The 12,726-nt window shown below is 32.7% G+C and overlaps 1 protein-coding gene across 2 annotated transcripts in view; it reads right to left on the minus strand.

Moving 5' to 3' along the window:
- Positions 1–12,726, minus strand: part of LOC116778471 (cholesterol 7-desaturase nvd) — a 27,203-nt gene continuing 14,477 nt past the window's right edge. Inside the window, exons 1-9 of one of the 2 annotated variants that reach the window (XM_061525788.1) lie at positions 10,454–10,576; positions 4,251–4,464; positions 3,990–4,173; positions 3,465–3,650; positions 3,075–3,247; positions 2,692–2,797; positions 2,381–2,502; positions 1,070–1,240; positions 1–611 (exon numbers count right to left, since the gene is read on the minus strand). In XM_061525788.1, coding sequence (XP_061381772.1) covers positions 447–611; positions 1,070–1,240; positions 2,381–2,502; positions 2,692–2,797; positions 3,075–3,247; positions 3,465–3,650; positions 3,990–4,173; positions 4,251–4,442 — 1,299 coding nt within the window. In that variant the 5' untranslated portion in view covers positions 4,443–4,464; positions 10,454–10,576 and the 3' untranslated portion in view covers positions 1–446. Of the gene's footprint in view, positions 612–1,069; positions 1,241–2,380; positions 2,503–2,691; positions 2,798–3,074; positions 3,248–3,464; positions 3,651–3,989; positions 4,174–4,250; positions 4,465–10,453; positions 10,577–12,726 lie in introns of those variants that run through there. The other variant, XM_061525787.1, reaches the window with a different exon arrangement.

The following is a 12,726-nucleotide window of genomic DNA, read 5'->3' on the forward strand; positions in this document are numbered from 1 at the left end:
AAAACACACTTTTATTTTATTCTACAAATGTCTTAGAAATTTAAATAAGACAACTAATTTTTGTAACACAGCTATATATTCAATTAATGTTAGACCGAATGCTGTTCTCGCTGAATCGTTTTATAAATAAAATACGAGGGTAGGTGTAAAAATTGTCTTGAATTTGAAACAGTTGGGAAATATTACTACTATGAACAGTGAAAACTTTTAAAAAATCACAGACGTATCTTCCGAATAAATCTATTAATACTAATTCGGCAGCGGTTATAATACAGTTTTCTGAATAGAAATATATAATATTTAATTATTTACGTCTACCCTCCACATATGTCGGCTCAACATTATTTTCCTCACTGGTTAAATAAATCTTCACTCTTAATACAAATTATAGCCAAAAACTAATACAATCTATAGTTATCATTAATTTGTGATGTTTATATAACTTTCTACCAGTCCAATGGGTTCTGCATGGCGTCCCTCAGTGGTATACTGTTCTTGCTGTAGAACTGAGAGAACCATGTTCTGAAAGCGCGTATCGTTTTGTCCGATTTGACGTAAGTAGGTGAATTGACGTATCTCTTGCTGTTCCATATCGCAACGTCGCGTTGAAACTGAAAAAGATATTAAAGAATTAACATAAAAATTAATTTATATAGAGAAGCGAGCGGAACGCTATACTGTGGAGTCAGGTCAGTCGTCCACGGAGATGATCTCGTCAACCGAAAGTTAGATCGAGTCGAGGTTCTTATGTTTGTTAGACCAGTCACCTGGGGTGGTTTTTGTTAAAAAAATAATTAATATACCAAAATTAATTTTAATTATTTTTTTTTCCGAGGGAAGTGAGAAAAAATAAAGTTAGATCTATTAACAAACCGACTATTTGCACACGCAACGTATGCATAAGGAAATAAATAAGGTACATGATCTGATAAAGTCCTTAATAATATACGGCTCTATATTTATTGTTACTGATAGCCCAGGTTAAGATCCGAATTCCTGTGTGAGAAATAAGTTTTGCCGTCCGTCTATCACCTTCAGAGTTTATTAGGTTCATCCATGAAAGACAAACCTGGTAGGCTTCCAAAACGACTAGTGCAGCGCCCAGCGGCGCGTTCAACGTGGGGGTGTACACGCGATGTATCACGCGCTGCAACAGAGGTCCGAGCGGCGTCACTGACTGAAGAACAACCATGGGGCCCAGAGGAGAGGTGAACATAAGACGGACGTGCGCTGGACCTATCTGGAGATAATAGCTCTGATTAAGTGGGGTGGTAGCACGAAGGAGATTTCTTTTAAAGTATTCGTAATATGCTATAAGTATTTGATTATATATAAACTTTTTTAAAATTATGTCAGATGATGTAAACATCAGGCGCACATGAGATGGCCTATCTGGAGATAAAAGTTCTGATTAAGGAGGCTGGAAGAGTTATTCTAAAGTAATATTAATCTGCCATAAGTGTTTTATTACACAGACATAACTTTTTGTGACATATGTCAGACGTCAAACGTTTTTGGTGACTTTGAATATATTTTATTTCATTTCCTCCGATATCATTTATAATTTATATGATATATATATTTATAATAATTTTAAAAACATATCTGATTATGAAGTCTCTCATTTGTACATCCCTCTTTACACAGTTCAGTATAATATTCACACGTGGCATTGGCGAAATGTATAAGGATGCCAATAAATAAAAGAAAGAGGGGGAGAGAGCGAGAGAGAGGGAGAGAGAGAGAGAGGGAAGTATTAAATATCTCCATAGAACTTCAGACAAAAATATTTCTTCAGCTGATATGTAGTGAAGAATATCATTCAGTGATTATAATAAAAGTTCCTAAAAATATTTTCTATATAATGTTATGAGATCTAAGATTTTCGCGAGTATTCATTTAAATGAAACTAGTGTTATTCGGATTTACTACGCGGATTTTATTATTTAAGAACTACATAATCCCGACGTTTCGGTTACTTTGCAGCAAACGTGATCACGGGCAGACGAGGTGTGGCACACCTCCGAATAATACTAGTTTCATTTCTATATAATGTTTTGTGGTCACTGGTCATGCATGTTTGTGTCTATTGTCGTAGCGTCTTATCCACATTATGACTGTGACGTTAACCTTATCGTATATCCAAATTTCATCCAACTGCTTGTGATTTACTTAGATCACAGACCAGTATTGCCAGTAGTTTAATTCACCCGAATTCTTTGGATGAACTCTCACTCTTCCCCGACTTGGTATAACCTACTTTACTTCTTAAATTCTTTCGATCGCTGTTATGAATCCTTAGAAACTCGCCAATGGCTGTCCGTTGGAATACAAGAATAAAAAATCTTATCAGTCGATCTAAAAATATCTTTAGAATCACCTGTGTCACAGTGACATCTATCGGGAAGATGTCTAATTTCATGATGAGGTATTTTTGAGTTATTTTCATAGAGGCGGTGTGGTCGTCACCCTTCAACCATTCAGCGTTCCAAGTGTGGTAGCCTATTATATAATATTACACAGGTTAATAGTTACAAATATGACGATTTACATTACTTGGAATTCAGATTAATTTTGAAAATAATGTATTGTTGCTCTTGTGAGTCCTTTGAGCTGTTTGCAGGTTCGAGTCCTGCTCGTGTCTGTAAATTATCCTTCATATTTTCTAAATTATAATAAAAAATGTAATACCAATAAAATGATTGAGGAATGGATATTTAAACCCGACGTCACTCAGCATGGAGACTGTGTGCACCGCGTTCAGGTGAGCAACATCCGCACCGTTCTCGGGTATTTCCTGTTGAATTTTATTAAATTTATATATTGTTACTAAGTTGTGAAAAGATATATAAGTGTAAAAAAAAATAATACTAAATGTAAAATGTCCATGACGTAGAAAAAAAATTATTTGACCAATTAAGTTACTTTCATCACCTCTGGGACTACATTACAGTAAATTTTTTTGGTCTTTACTAATTTTACGCTATAAACATCAAAACATGAGACATAACTATTGTTTACAACACTTGTCAAACTTTCAACTCACAGTTAACAGTCTACAACAAACATCTAACCTGCAAGTGAGCGTTAACTATGAACTCGTTCCGTCCCCTGTATCCCCACGTGTCTATTTCCGGGATTCTGTCCACCGTCCATAGAGGCTCCCGACCTTCGACATCATACCACACCCACACCGCCCCATCAATTTCCATCGCGTGGTGGGTCTTGATGGATATGCCTTTTGGTACTGCAAAATACATGGGTACAATTACACTGTCATCTATTAGAGGTTTTAAACATGTTTTAAGTTTTAAATAAGCTAATATCAAAAATACTTTGACGTACAAAATATTAAATCTTTCATTTTAAATCGAACTGCTCTGTATCGTAGGAGTCGAAGGTAAACACTAGTCAAATAAATAATTATAATTATAATATCGAAAAAGACTAGTTCATAAACTTACCCGCCTCAACGTTAGGTATGCTCACGCAATCTCCATTCTCCCCAAACCTCCACTGGTGGAAAGGACACTCTATGCAATTACCACAGACGGTTCCACCCACGGCTAAATTCGCACCCAAGTGGGGACAATAGGCGTCCACTATCCTGGCAACACCGTCCTCCCCTCGGTATACGCAGAAGTTAAGACCTAGAAAATACTTAACGTAGAAAAAGTCCAAATAGATCATCTGTATTGTAAAAGGACTCAGTAGTTAGTGGGCTTAGTAATAACATTTATTTTATCCGACTTTAAAAATGGATGAAGATTTTAATTGAATTACATACAAAAAAGTACAATTAAATTTACATAATATTAAAGTAGCTATTAGGTTGGACAAGACGGAGTTGACGAGCAATTCCTAGTTATGTTAACTTATAAAAATATACTTATATAAAAATAATTCACAGTGAGAAATTGTATTAATACATTATAAAGGAATCACTTATATTAATAGAATATTTTTTCGAAAATTCAAGAAAGTCTCACCCATAGCATCCACGGGTATTACGGACCCGACCTTCAAGTCCCGACTCTCAACCAGAGCGAACCATCCATTAGGGTAGGGCGGGGGCAGTTTATCCCCCAAACGTCTTGTATTCTGAGCTCTCAGGATGTGCAGGGGTCTATCTGACCCCTTGGAGAGGTGTTCGTAGCCCACTTCAGATAATTCCTGCGAATAAAATTAAAATATATATATATATATTTATATATTTCGCTTCTGTTCCACATATAATTAATAATAATTACCTTCTTGTATATAACCGGAGAGCAGTAAGATTTGTATATAATTAAACATATTATTATAAGTATCGAGAGAAATATCCCTAAATTGAAATATCTGAAGCCGTAATCTGCTACTGCGTGAAACAGAACGTTCAAAACGTAAAACGGCTCGTGACACGGGTTCGCGTCAAACGTCAATGCGTCATGGGCCGCCATCTTGATTGCATCAGCATTTTAACTGAAATGAAATCATTATTTATATTACTTATACATTAAATTTATTAAATTTCAGTATTTATATACAAGTTTTAAGACCAACATTATTATTATAATATGCAAAAACCAAGGAAAGTCACTCCAAATCGCTATACGATTGTATATAGTTTTTTTTTTTTTTTGATGATGCAGGGAAACTCTTTTTACGAGCCGTCTCACCGGCCTTGGTGGGGCCGGAGAGGATGTGTGAGACTCGACCTGGGCAGGTCCCTACTCACTAAAACCACTGCGAAAGCCATCGGCCGCTATGTTGGTGCACCCCGGATCTGTCAGCGACAGGGCACACCAGCGACTGGCCGGTCCTGGCAAAGACCGGACTTACTCCCTCGGCGATTGTATATAGTTGACCTATCTTCATCTTTGGTGTATTTAACGTCCCAAGCAAAGAGGGTTTTTATAAGTTTAACGTCAATGTGTGTCTGTATGTAACATTGTAGTTCTGAAACGGATTGACTGATTTCGATGCGGTTTTTTTCATTTGAAAGCCAGTTTCCTTGTTATAGTTCTTAGCTGTATCTGATTAGTATAGAGCAAGCGGTGTAAAAAATGTCATCTCTTTTCTAGAATGTGACGTGTTTTTATATAGATTAGTTAACGTTAATTTAATTACAAGAATGAGTTATGGTGTTTCATTAAATTAAACAATTTAAATATCATGTTGTATTCCTTATAATGTAAATCAGACTGTTTCAGATATCAGAGGCGACACATCTATGTATAATTTATAACAAATATATTGTTATGCCACAAACAATGTTTTGGCATAAACGTATTGTAAATTCAAGTTATTTAAATATAAAAGAAGAGAAAAAAAAGGTTATAACTCATGAGGACAAATCTAGATTTAATTTCAAACACATTATAATAATTTAAATACTTACACAACAAGGTAAACATACGAAAAATATTAAATTATTATTAGGAATGGTAATATCATTGATGAACTTTGACATTAATGAAATACCAGTTTTATTAATGTCACAAATATTGTCAATTTCTCTTTTATTTATGTTAATATAAATTATTAATGTGTTTAAAGTAATATATAAGTGACCCGACAGTCAGCGCCATCTGTTGTCTGTGTCACGTTACTTCATGCAATACGACTTTTAACTGTTGATTAGTCCACGTCTGCATTGTCTTATAAGATACGTAGCATTACAAGTTTCTCAATCGTGAATATTCGCAGTTGACTGAGGTTATTGAAAATCCTGTAAAACAAGGGATAAACTTGTATGCTATTCCCATGTATAAACTACACCATTGGAAAGCTTCATCAAAACTTGTTCAGTATATTTAAATGAAAAAATTAATTTATTTTTAATATAAAATTATAGAGCGAATGTGTGTTATTTGAGCGGATTACGTAGGAGGATAATCATGTCTAACATTCAAAACTTACACAAGGAAAATATATTTAAAAGACTATTATAGGACTATATGTTATTATATTTTTCACGACTACCCACTGGATGCTGTTTGTCGGTGCTTTTATGATTGACGATTATACTCAATACTGACAGTATCAAAGTTTTCGTAACTCCTCATATAATTAGTTATTAAATATTAACAAGTAGGTCCAATACTGTATCTATATAAGTTAAGTTAAGATAAAAATAAGTGCAATAGCTTAAGAGAGAGGAGCTTGGACACCCTCTCGGTGCATCCATGGAATGATGAGAGGTTTCGGTTCACCGAGTGAGTTATCGTTCATAACATTAAGTTTGAGACAAAATTATTAGGTCAGGGACATCTAGAAACAGGTGTGATAAAATTTCAAGAAAAAAAATTATAACCTCAGTATAAATTAAGTTAAGACAAGTTATAGCCTCAAATCGGAAATATTCAACGATCACGTATAATAAAATATTATATTTGGAAAGCATTGTTCTCATTACTAAATATTTTATTCCCTACATAGCATAGCAGTGTCCAAATTAACTAACTCATAACCTAACTATTGCTATGATATTTCAGTTTAAACTTACCACGATTTTTTCATTAATTTACCTCCGTTGATACGTGCTAAGGAAACTTGTCTTAACAACATCAAAGGAAAGCACAACGCGTATACATAATGAGATCTAAGACTTTCGCGAGTTTTATTCATTTAAATGAAACTAATATTATACGGATATACTTACTACGCGTGCTTTATTTTTGGTTAAAACTACATACTCCCGACGTTTCGGTTACTTTACAGCAAACGTGATCACGGGCAGACGAGATGTGAATCACACGTCGGGATCATGTAGTTTTAAAATAATAAAATTCGCGTTGTAAATCCGAAAAATATTAGCTTCATTTAAATGCGTATATAATTGACAATATTCTTAATTTTTATGGCATTATAAATTAAATAAATTTTCTTCATCATCATCATCATCAGCCTATCAGAGCCCACTGCTGAGTAAAGGCCTCTTCTCGCATGGAGAAGGTTAGAGCATTAATCACCGCGCCCGCTCAAGACGGGTTGGCGTTTTCAATCTTATAATTTGAAATTATAAGACCAGGTTTCCTCACGACGTTTTCCTTCACCGTCCGTCAGTGGTGTCTAAACACTCTTACTCATAATTTTCTGAATATTATTTATTTATGAACCGATAGTTTTGTTAATAAAATATATGTTTATATTTCTTAATATACATGTTCGTTATTTATTGATGAACTATTATATATTTTTTCGACGTTTTGAAAACTTTGCAGCAGCCGTTGTCACGTTTTACGAGTTTTAGAACTAAAACTAGTGTCTGATTTGTTTCCAGTTAATATTATCTTAAACTAATGTTTAAACTAAAACCCGTAAAACCGTGTTTCAATGAATGTTACGTAAAAATCGTGATGTTTTTTAATGTAAGACAAATAAATCGATTTCAATTCAGGATCGCATAATATCTAAGGCGATATTTATATTGTTAAAAAAAAAAATTGAATTTATGAATATTTTCTAACAAGATTCAAATTTTTTTTTTTGATTCTTAAGATTATTTTCTTAATAATTTATTTAAAAAACAAATCGTTTTCTTGAAAACGAAATGCAATAAAATTACTTTTATTTAAGATTAAAAAAAAAAAAGATTTTTTTTTTTAAATAATCGAAATACTATACGCGATAGTATAATGTTATCCGGCATTAACGAATGTTAATATACAACAATATATAAGTCAGTCTGTCTGTCTGTTCCGGTCACACTGAACGTACTTATCTTGTTCGTGATTGTTATGTAAAATTGGTATATATATATTATTGTAAAAGCATATATACTAGTATTTTTCAACTAGTATCCTGTCCTTAGGTTGCGTCGAAAAGCTGAGAGTAATTTATTTGGCACAAAATTTTGTATTAATACTCCAAACGCTTCGTATAGCGAGACGACGCAGTGTTCTGTAACGCATACGAGTACAATTTTCGTGTGAAAATCTGTCACATACAAACGTCTATACATATTTCTCTACATATATATATAAATATCAATTGAATTCAAGGCTAAATTCTTTTAAACCTCTTCAAGAATTACGTTACACGTAACAGCGAAAGCTGACACCTCAACAAAATTAATTGTTTACTTATTTAACTATAAACTATATATTGGTAATGGCGTCTGTGTTACGAGGGAATACTGAATGTTAAATAGAGTTATTATAACAAAAGAAAAGGTTAATTTTAATAAGAGTAGAAGCAGTGACTTCCGGAAAGAACTTCGTTACAACTAACATTAATCAAGATATTTTATTTTAGATACACGCGTGTATTGTATTTTATATAAAAAAAAATGTTTTTCGTCTGTCTGTTTGTACGTGTTATAACCTAAACGGCTTCACCGATTTCGATGAAACATCTCACAGGTAATAGTAATATAATTTGTGACAAATAAAAATATTTACGGCGGACGACGTCGGGGTTCAGTTGCTAATGCTCGTTCAAACAAGGTCACGGTGAGTCGTCACTCGATACGTAACGTTCCTAAAAATTAAGTGTAGTTTCCAAGAAATTTTTCCGTCCTACATGTAACAAGACACTGGTGCTGGCTTTTGATGGGTTCGCAAATTGTTGGAAAAATAATAAGCTAGTTCTTTAACGCGACTTCGACCGCGCAACGGAATTAGATTAGAGGAACGTTTAGCGTGGTAAATATAATGTGAACCGACCGTCAGCGCCATCTATCGCGTGTCGCGTTACTTAACATTACAACTGTCATGAAGTGTTCCCGGGAACTACACGGACTGAAGATACATTATATACTATGTGTTATTGTAATGTATGAGATATGTCATTGTAAAGTTTAGTCAGAAAAAATAATTCGTGTTCAGTTAAAGAGCAATAGTCCTTAATATTTCGTATTTATAATGTGATTCGACTTAAATATTATGATTAGATTATATTAAGGGTCTATTGAATTGAGACTGACGAAATTACTTGAGAGTATACAAGAAATATTTTAAAGACATATCGGAGTGTATAAGATAATTTAAATGATACCTATACTAATGTAATAAAATATATATATATACATATATATATAGTATTTATATTATTCGTTAGCTATTTTAATTTAATTGTTATTTGCACGTTTTCTTTTATGTAAACTTTATTACTTAATATATATATATTTTACTCTTCCTTGTTATTTATCTAGAAGATATCGCTCGTTAGCTAAAAGACAGCTAAGATTGTACATTTTTATATATGTGTTATAATAATATTGTCGTTATTATTATTATTTAATAGGGTAAAATCCGCTATTAATGACCTAATATGCTCAGTGGAAAATCGATTTTATATTTTCATATCTGAATCTGTAGGTAAACATATTTCCTTATTAAATTCAGTTATAATTACATTTACCTTATCTTTTATATCACAGAAGATTTCAAAGATTACTTATTGGGTGATGAAAGACGGTGATCTGACTTAAAAAAATAAATTTATTTTTTTTAAACTTCGCAACTGACAGTTTCGCGTTCGTCTAACATAGATAAGGAATTTTGCGAATGAATTTTTTTAAAGCAAAATATTTTGAATAGTATCGAAATTTTTTTTTTATAAAATTTTCTTCTCTTTCTCGAATAACGTTTTTATTTTGGTCTTTGCGCGATTTAATTAATATGCAACTGTTTTTACGTGAAAGACAGACAAGATACCTACAAAAAATACGACATATTATATATTTATTTAGAATTCTAAGACCCTTAGTACGAATTCGCTGTTTACGTTGATACGGAAAGTTTGAGGGTTTGTAATGACAAACCCTCAAACGACAAACCCTGACAAACCCTCAAACTTTCAATACAAATGTGTATGAATATATATTTGTGTCTTTATCAAGATGGCTTCATCATTATTTATGTCAGATATGACAGTGTGAGCGGAGGCTTATATGTGAAACTGGGAACGCCTCGTATTAGTTGTGTTTGAGAATATTTGGTTACTGTATGCAAACGGCATGTTTATCATAAATTTTATGTACGATCTCTCTGGAAGAAATCATAACTCTCAATATTTATGAAAGTATAGATTTTATAAATAAAAAAAAATATTTTATTTTATGAAATTTATATAAATTTAAAGTCTCATAAGTCAGTATTAATTCACGGCTGAATTCAACAACATAGTTTTCTTATGATTGTTAAAATATAAAATTTTTGATCAATTTAAGACCGTCACATATATTAACAGAGTGAAATTGAATTACCTTAACGTGTTGTTTTTGAAAAAGTAGACTAAAAAATTTATAAGAATAAATGAAATAAAATATTTTTGCTTATTTTATTTTTACTTGATTTTAAATAGCGATAAAGTGAATAATGAAAAGATTGATACGTATTTAAAAAGTAAATAATATATATATACATACATAGTTGAAAAAAAATCGTTAATATATCAAAACGTAAGTAATGTTTGCATTAAAAAAAGTACTTTTTCGATTTATTACAATTTAAAATCTGCTCACCGTGACATGAATGTTAGAAAGCACACCACCGTCATGAAACACGACACTCAAATGACTAAGTCAACTCAGTAACTCGACTCCGTACAATTTATTCATGATTTTAAATTATGGGCTCAAAAAAACTGTATTGGGGTAAAACGTTCGATTCGTTTGACAGTACCTTACATACTAGTCACAACACTCAGCCGCGTTCGTTTTTTATTTGCAAGGAATGTCTATAATTTTATTTCCTAATAACATTGTAATAGGTTTTTTTGTCCGTCAAACAAAATGTAAAATAATAATGTTTTTGGAAAGATACTACGCAAAAGACGGGCATTTTTTGTTTTGATATAGCGTTATTCTTCGTTAAAAAAGAAAGAATACTTATAATTACGTTTTTATCAACGTTAATTCTCGTAAAATAAAATTGTATTGTTACTTCTACTATCATTTTTTCTTAATTTTATTTAAACAAAACAAAAGAGCAGACGGTGTATCTGATGGAAGGTAGTCATAGTCGCCCATAAGTACCCGTCTGTAAACATAAGGGATGCTGCGGATGCGCTGCTGTCCTTGATTGTGGATGAGAGCGAGGAAAAGGTGGGAAAAAGAAAAGGGTAATCGGTTCTCACAATTAAAGACTACTTCTCGCCGATCTTCTGTGAGAGGGTGGTAATTCTCCGGTCGAGCCAGCCCATGTTCGAGCTATAGTTACTTGACCACATCTAAGCCGTGCCACCTTAAACCTTATTTCTTAAAATCCGGTAATTTTTATATCCTAAAAAACCTTACTATTGTGTATCACTTCAGCTCTCCGTCTGAATTTCTGAACTCAAATAAAACGTTAACAAAAAAGTCGAAACTAACACTTCTTATTATTTTAATATAAAATTCAAAAAACTATTTTATATTCGTTAATAAAAGCGATTTTTTCCGCATTTTGTATACTAACCAAGTTATTAAATGTACACGTCACTGAACACGTGGCGTTTATAGGAATACTATCTTAAAAGTCTAAGAACTTTTTATAAATTGAACTCATTTTTTACTCCGTTGTTCGTTGTTGGTTTTATTCTATATTTAACTGGCTATTGCTACCTACTTTGTTTGGACACAATAATTTGTTTTAAACAATATATGTGCGAACTAACCGTCAGCGCCATCTATCGTCTGTGTCACGTTACTTCAGACGATACAACTGGTAAGAAGTGTACCCCAAATATACCACATTTATAATATTTTATACGAAAGTAATTTTAAATAATAATAATAAAATAATCAGATAAATAAGACAAATAAATAATTTGCTTGGAAAATATGGATTTTATTATTTTCATCATCAGCCTATCGGAGCCCACTGCTGAGCAAAGGCCTCTACTCACGTAAAGAAAGTTAGAGCATTAATCACCACGCTTGCTCAAGACGAGTTGGTGATTTCAATCTTATAATTTGTAATTATAAGACCAGGTTTCCTCACGATGTTTTCCTTCACCGTCCGTCAGTGGTGTCTGAATACTCTTATAAAGTACATATGACTCGGTAGAGATCACATTGGTACTTGCCAGGTTTAGAACCCGCGCCCTCACGTGTGAGAGGCGGGCCTTTAACCTTCAGGCCTCCACGATTTTTATTATTTTATTAACTTATCAAATCAAAATGTATATATATATATATATATGTCAGTTATTGTATATATATATGATGCTGGCAGTACCTTCCTATTCAGTATTTAATAACTCCAATCCCTACAGTGTCTGTGATCGATTGCTTACAGACTATAAGATATTCATCATTGTTAATTAGTTTATAGTTAAATAATTTGTTGTTAAGAAAAATATTTTTAATGCACATAGATCTTGTAACCGATGTTGATTAAATAAAAAAAATATATGTAAATTATCCTATAAAATATATTGTTTTCTATGATAAAAAAAAAAATCTCAAAGGAAAAGAAATATGCAACGTCCTTCATTAAAATCCCCACTTATTTATCTGGTCTATATTGTTTTGTATTTAATATGGTTTATTTAGCTTATGATTGGGAAGACAATGTTTATTTCAAATTTTTAGTTTAATTATCAAAGACAGACGAAACTTCTGAGCATTCAATGGATCCACCGTGCGGGTGCCGGGTCTATTGCAGGGAGAGGAGCTTCAACAGTGCCTGGGCCTTGCGACCCAGGTGTAGGTTTAAGGGCTTATCTAACGCGTTAAACGCTCACCTCCACCGTCCAAGCTCCTCTCTCTCTACCAAATTTGAAACAAACCTACTAGGCCTGCCTTCGAAGTAC

This window comes from Danaus plexippus, chromosome 31 (assembly GCF_018135715.1).
Source record: "Danaus plexippus chromosome 31, MEX_DaPlex, whole genome shotgun sequence".
NCBI classification, from domain to species: domain Eukaryota; kingdom Metazoa; phylum Arthropoda; class Insecta; order Lepidoptera; family Nymphalidae; genus Danaus; species Danaus plexippus.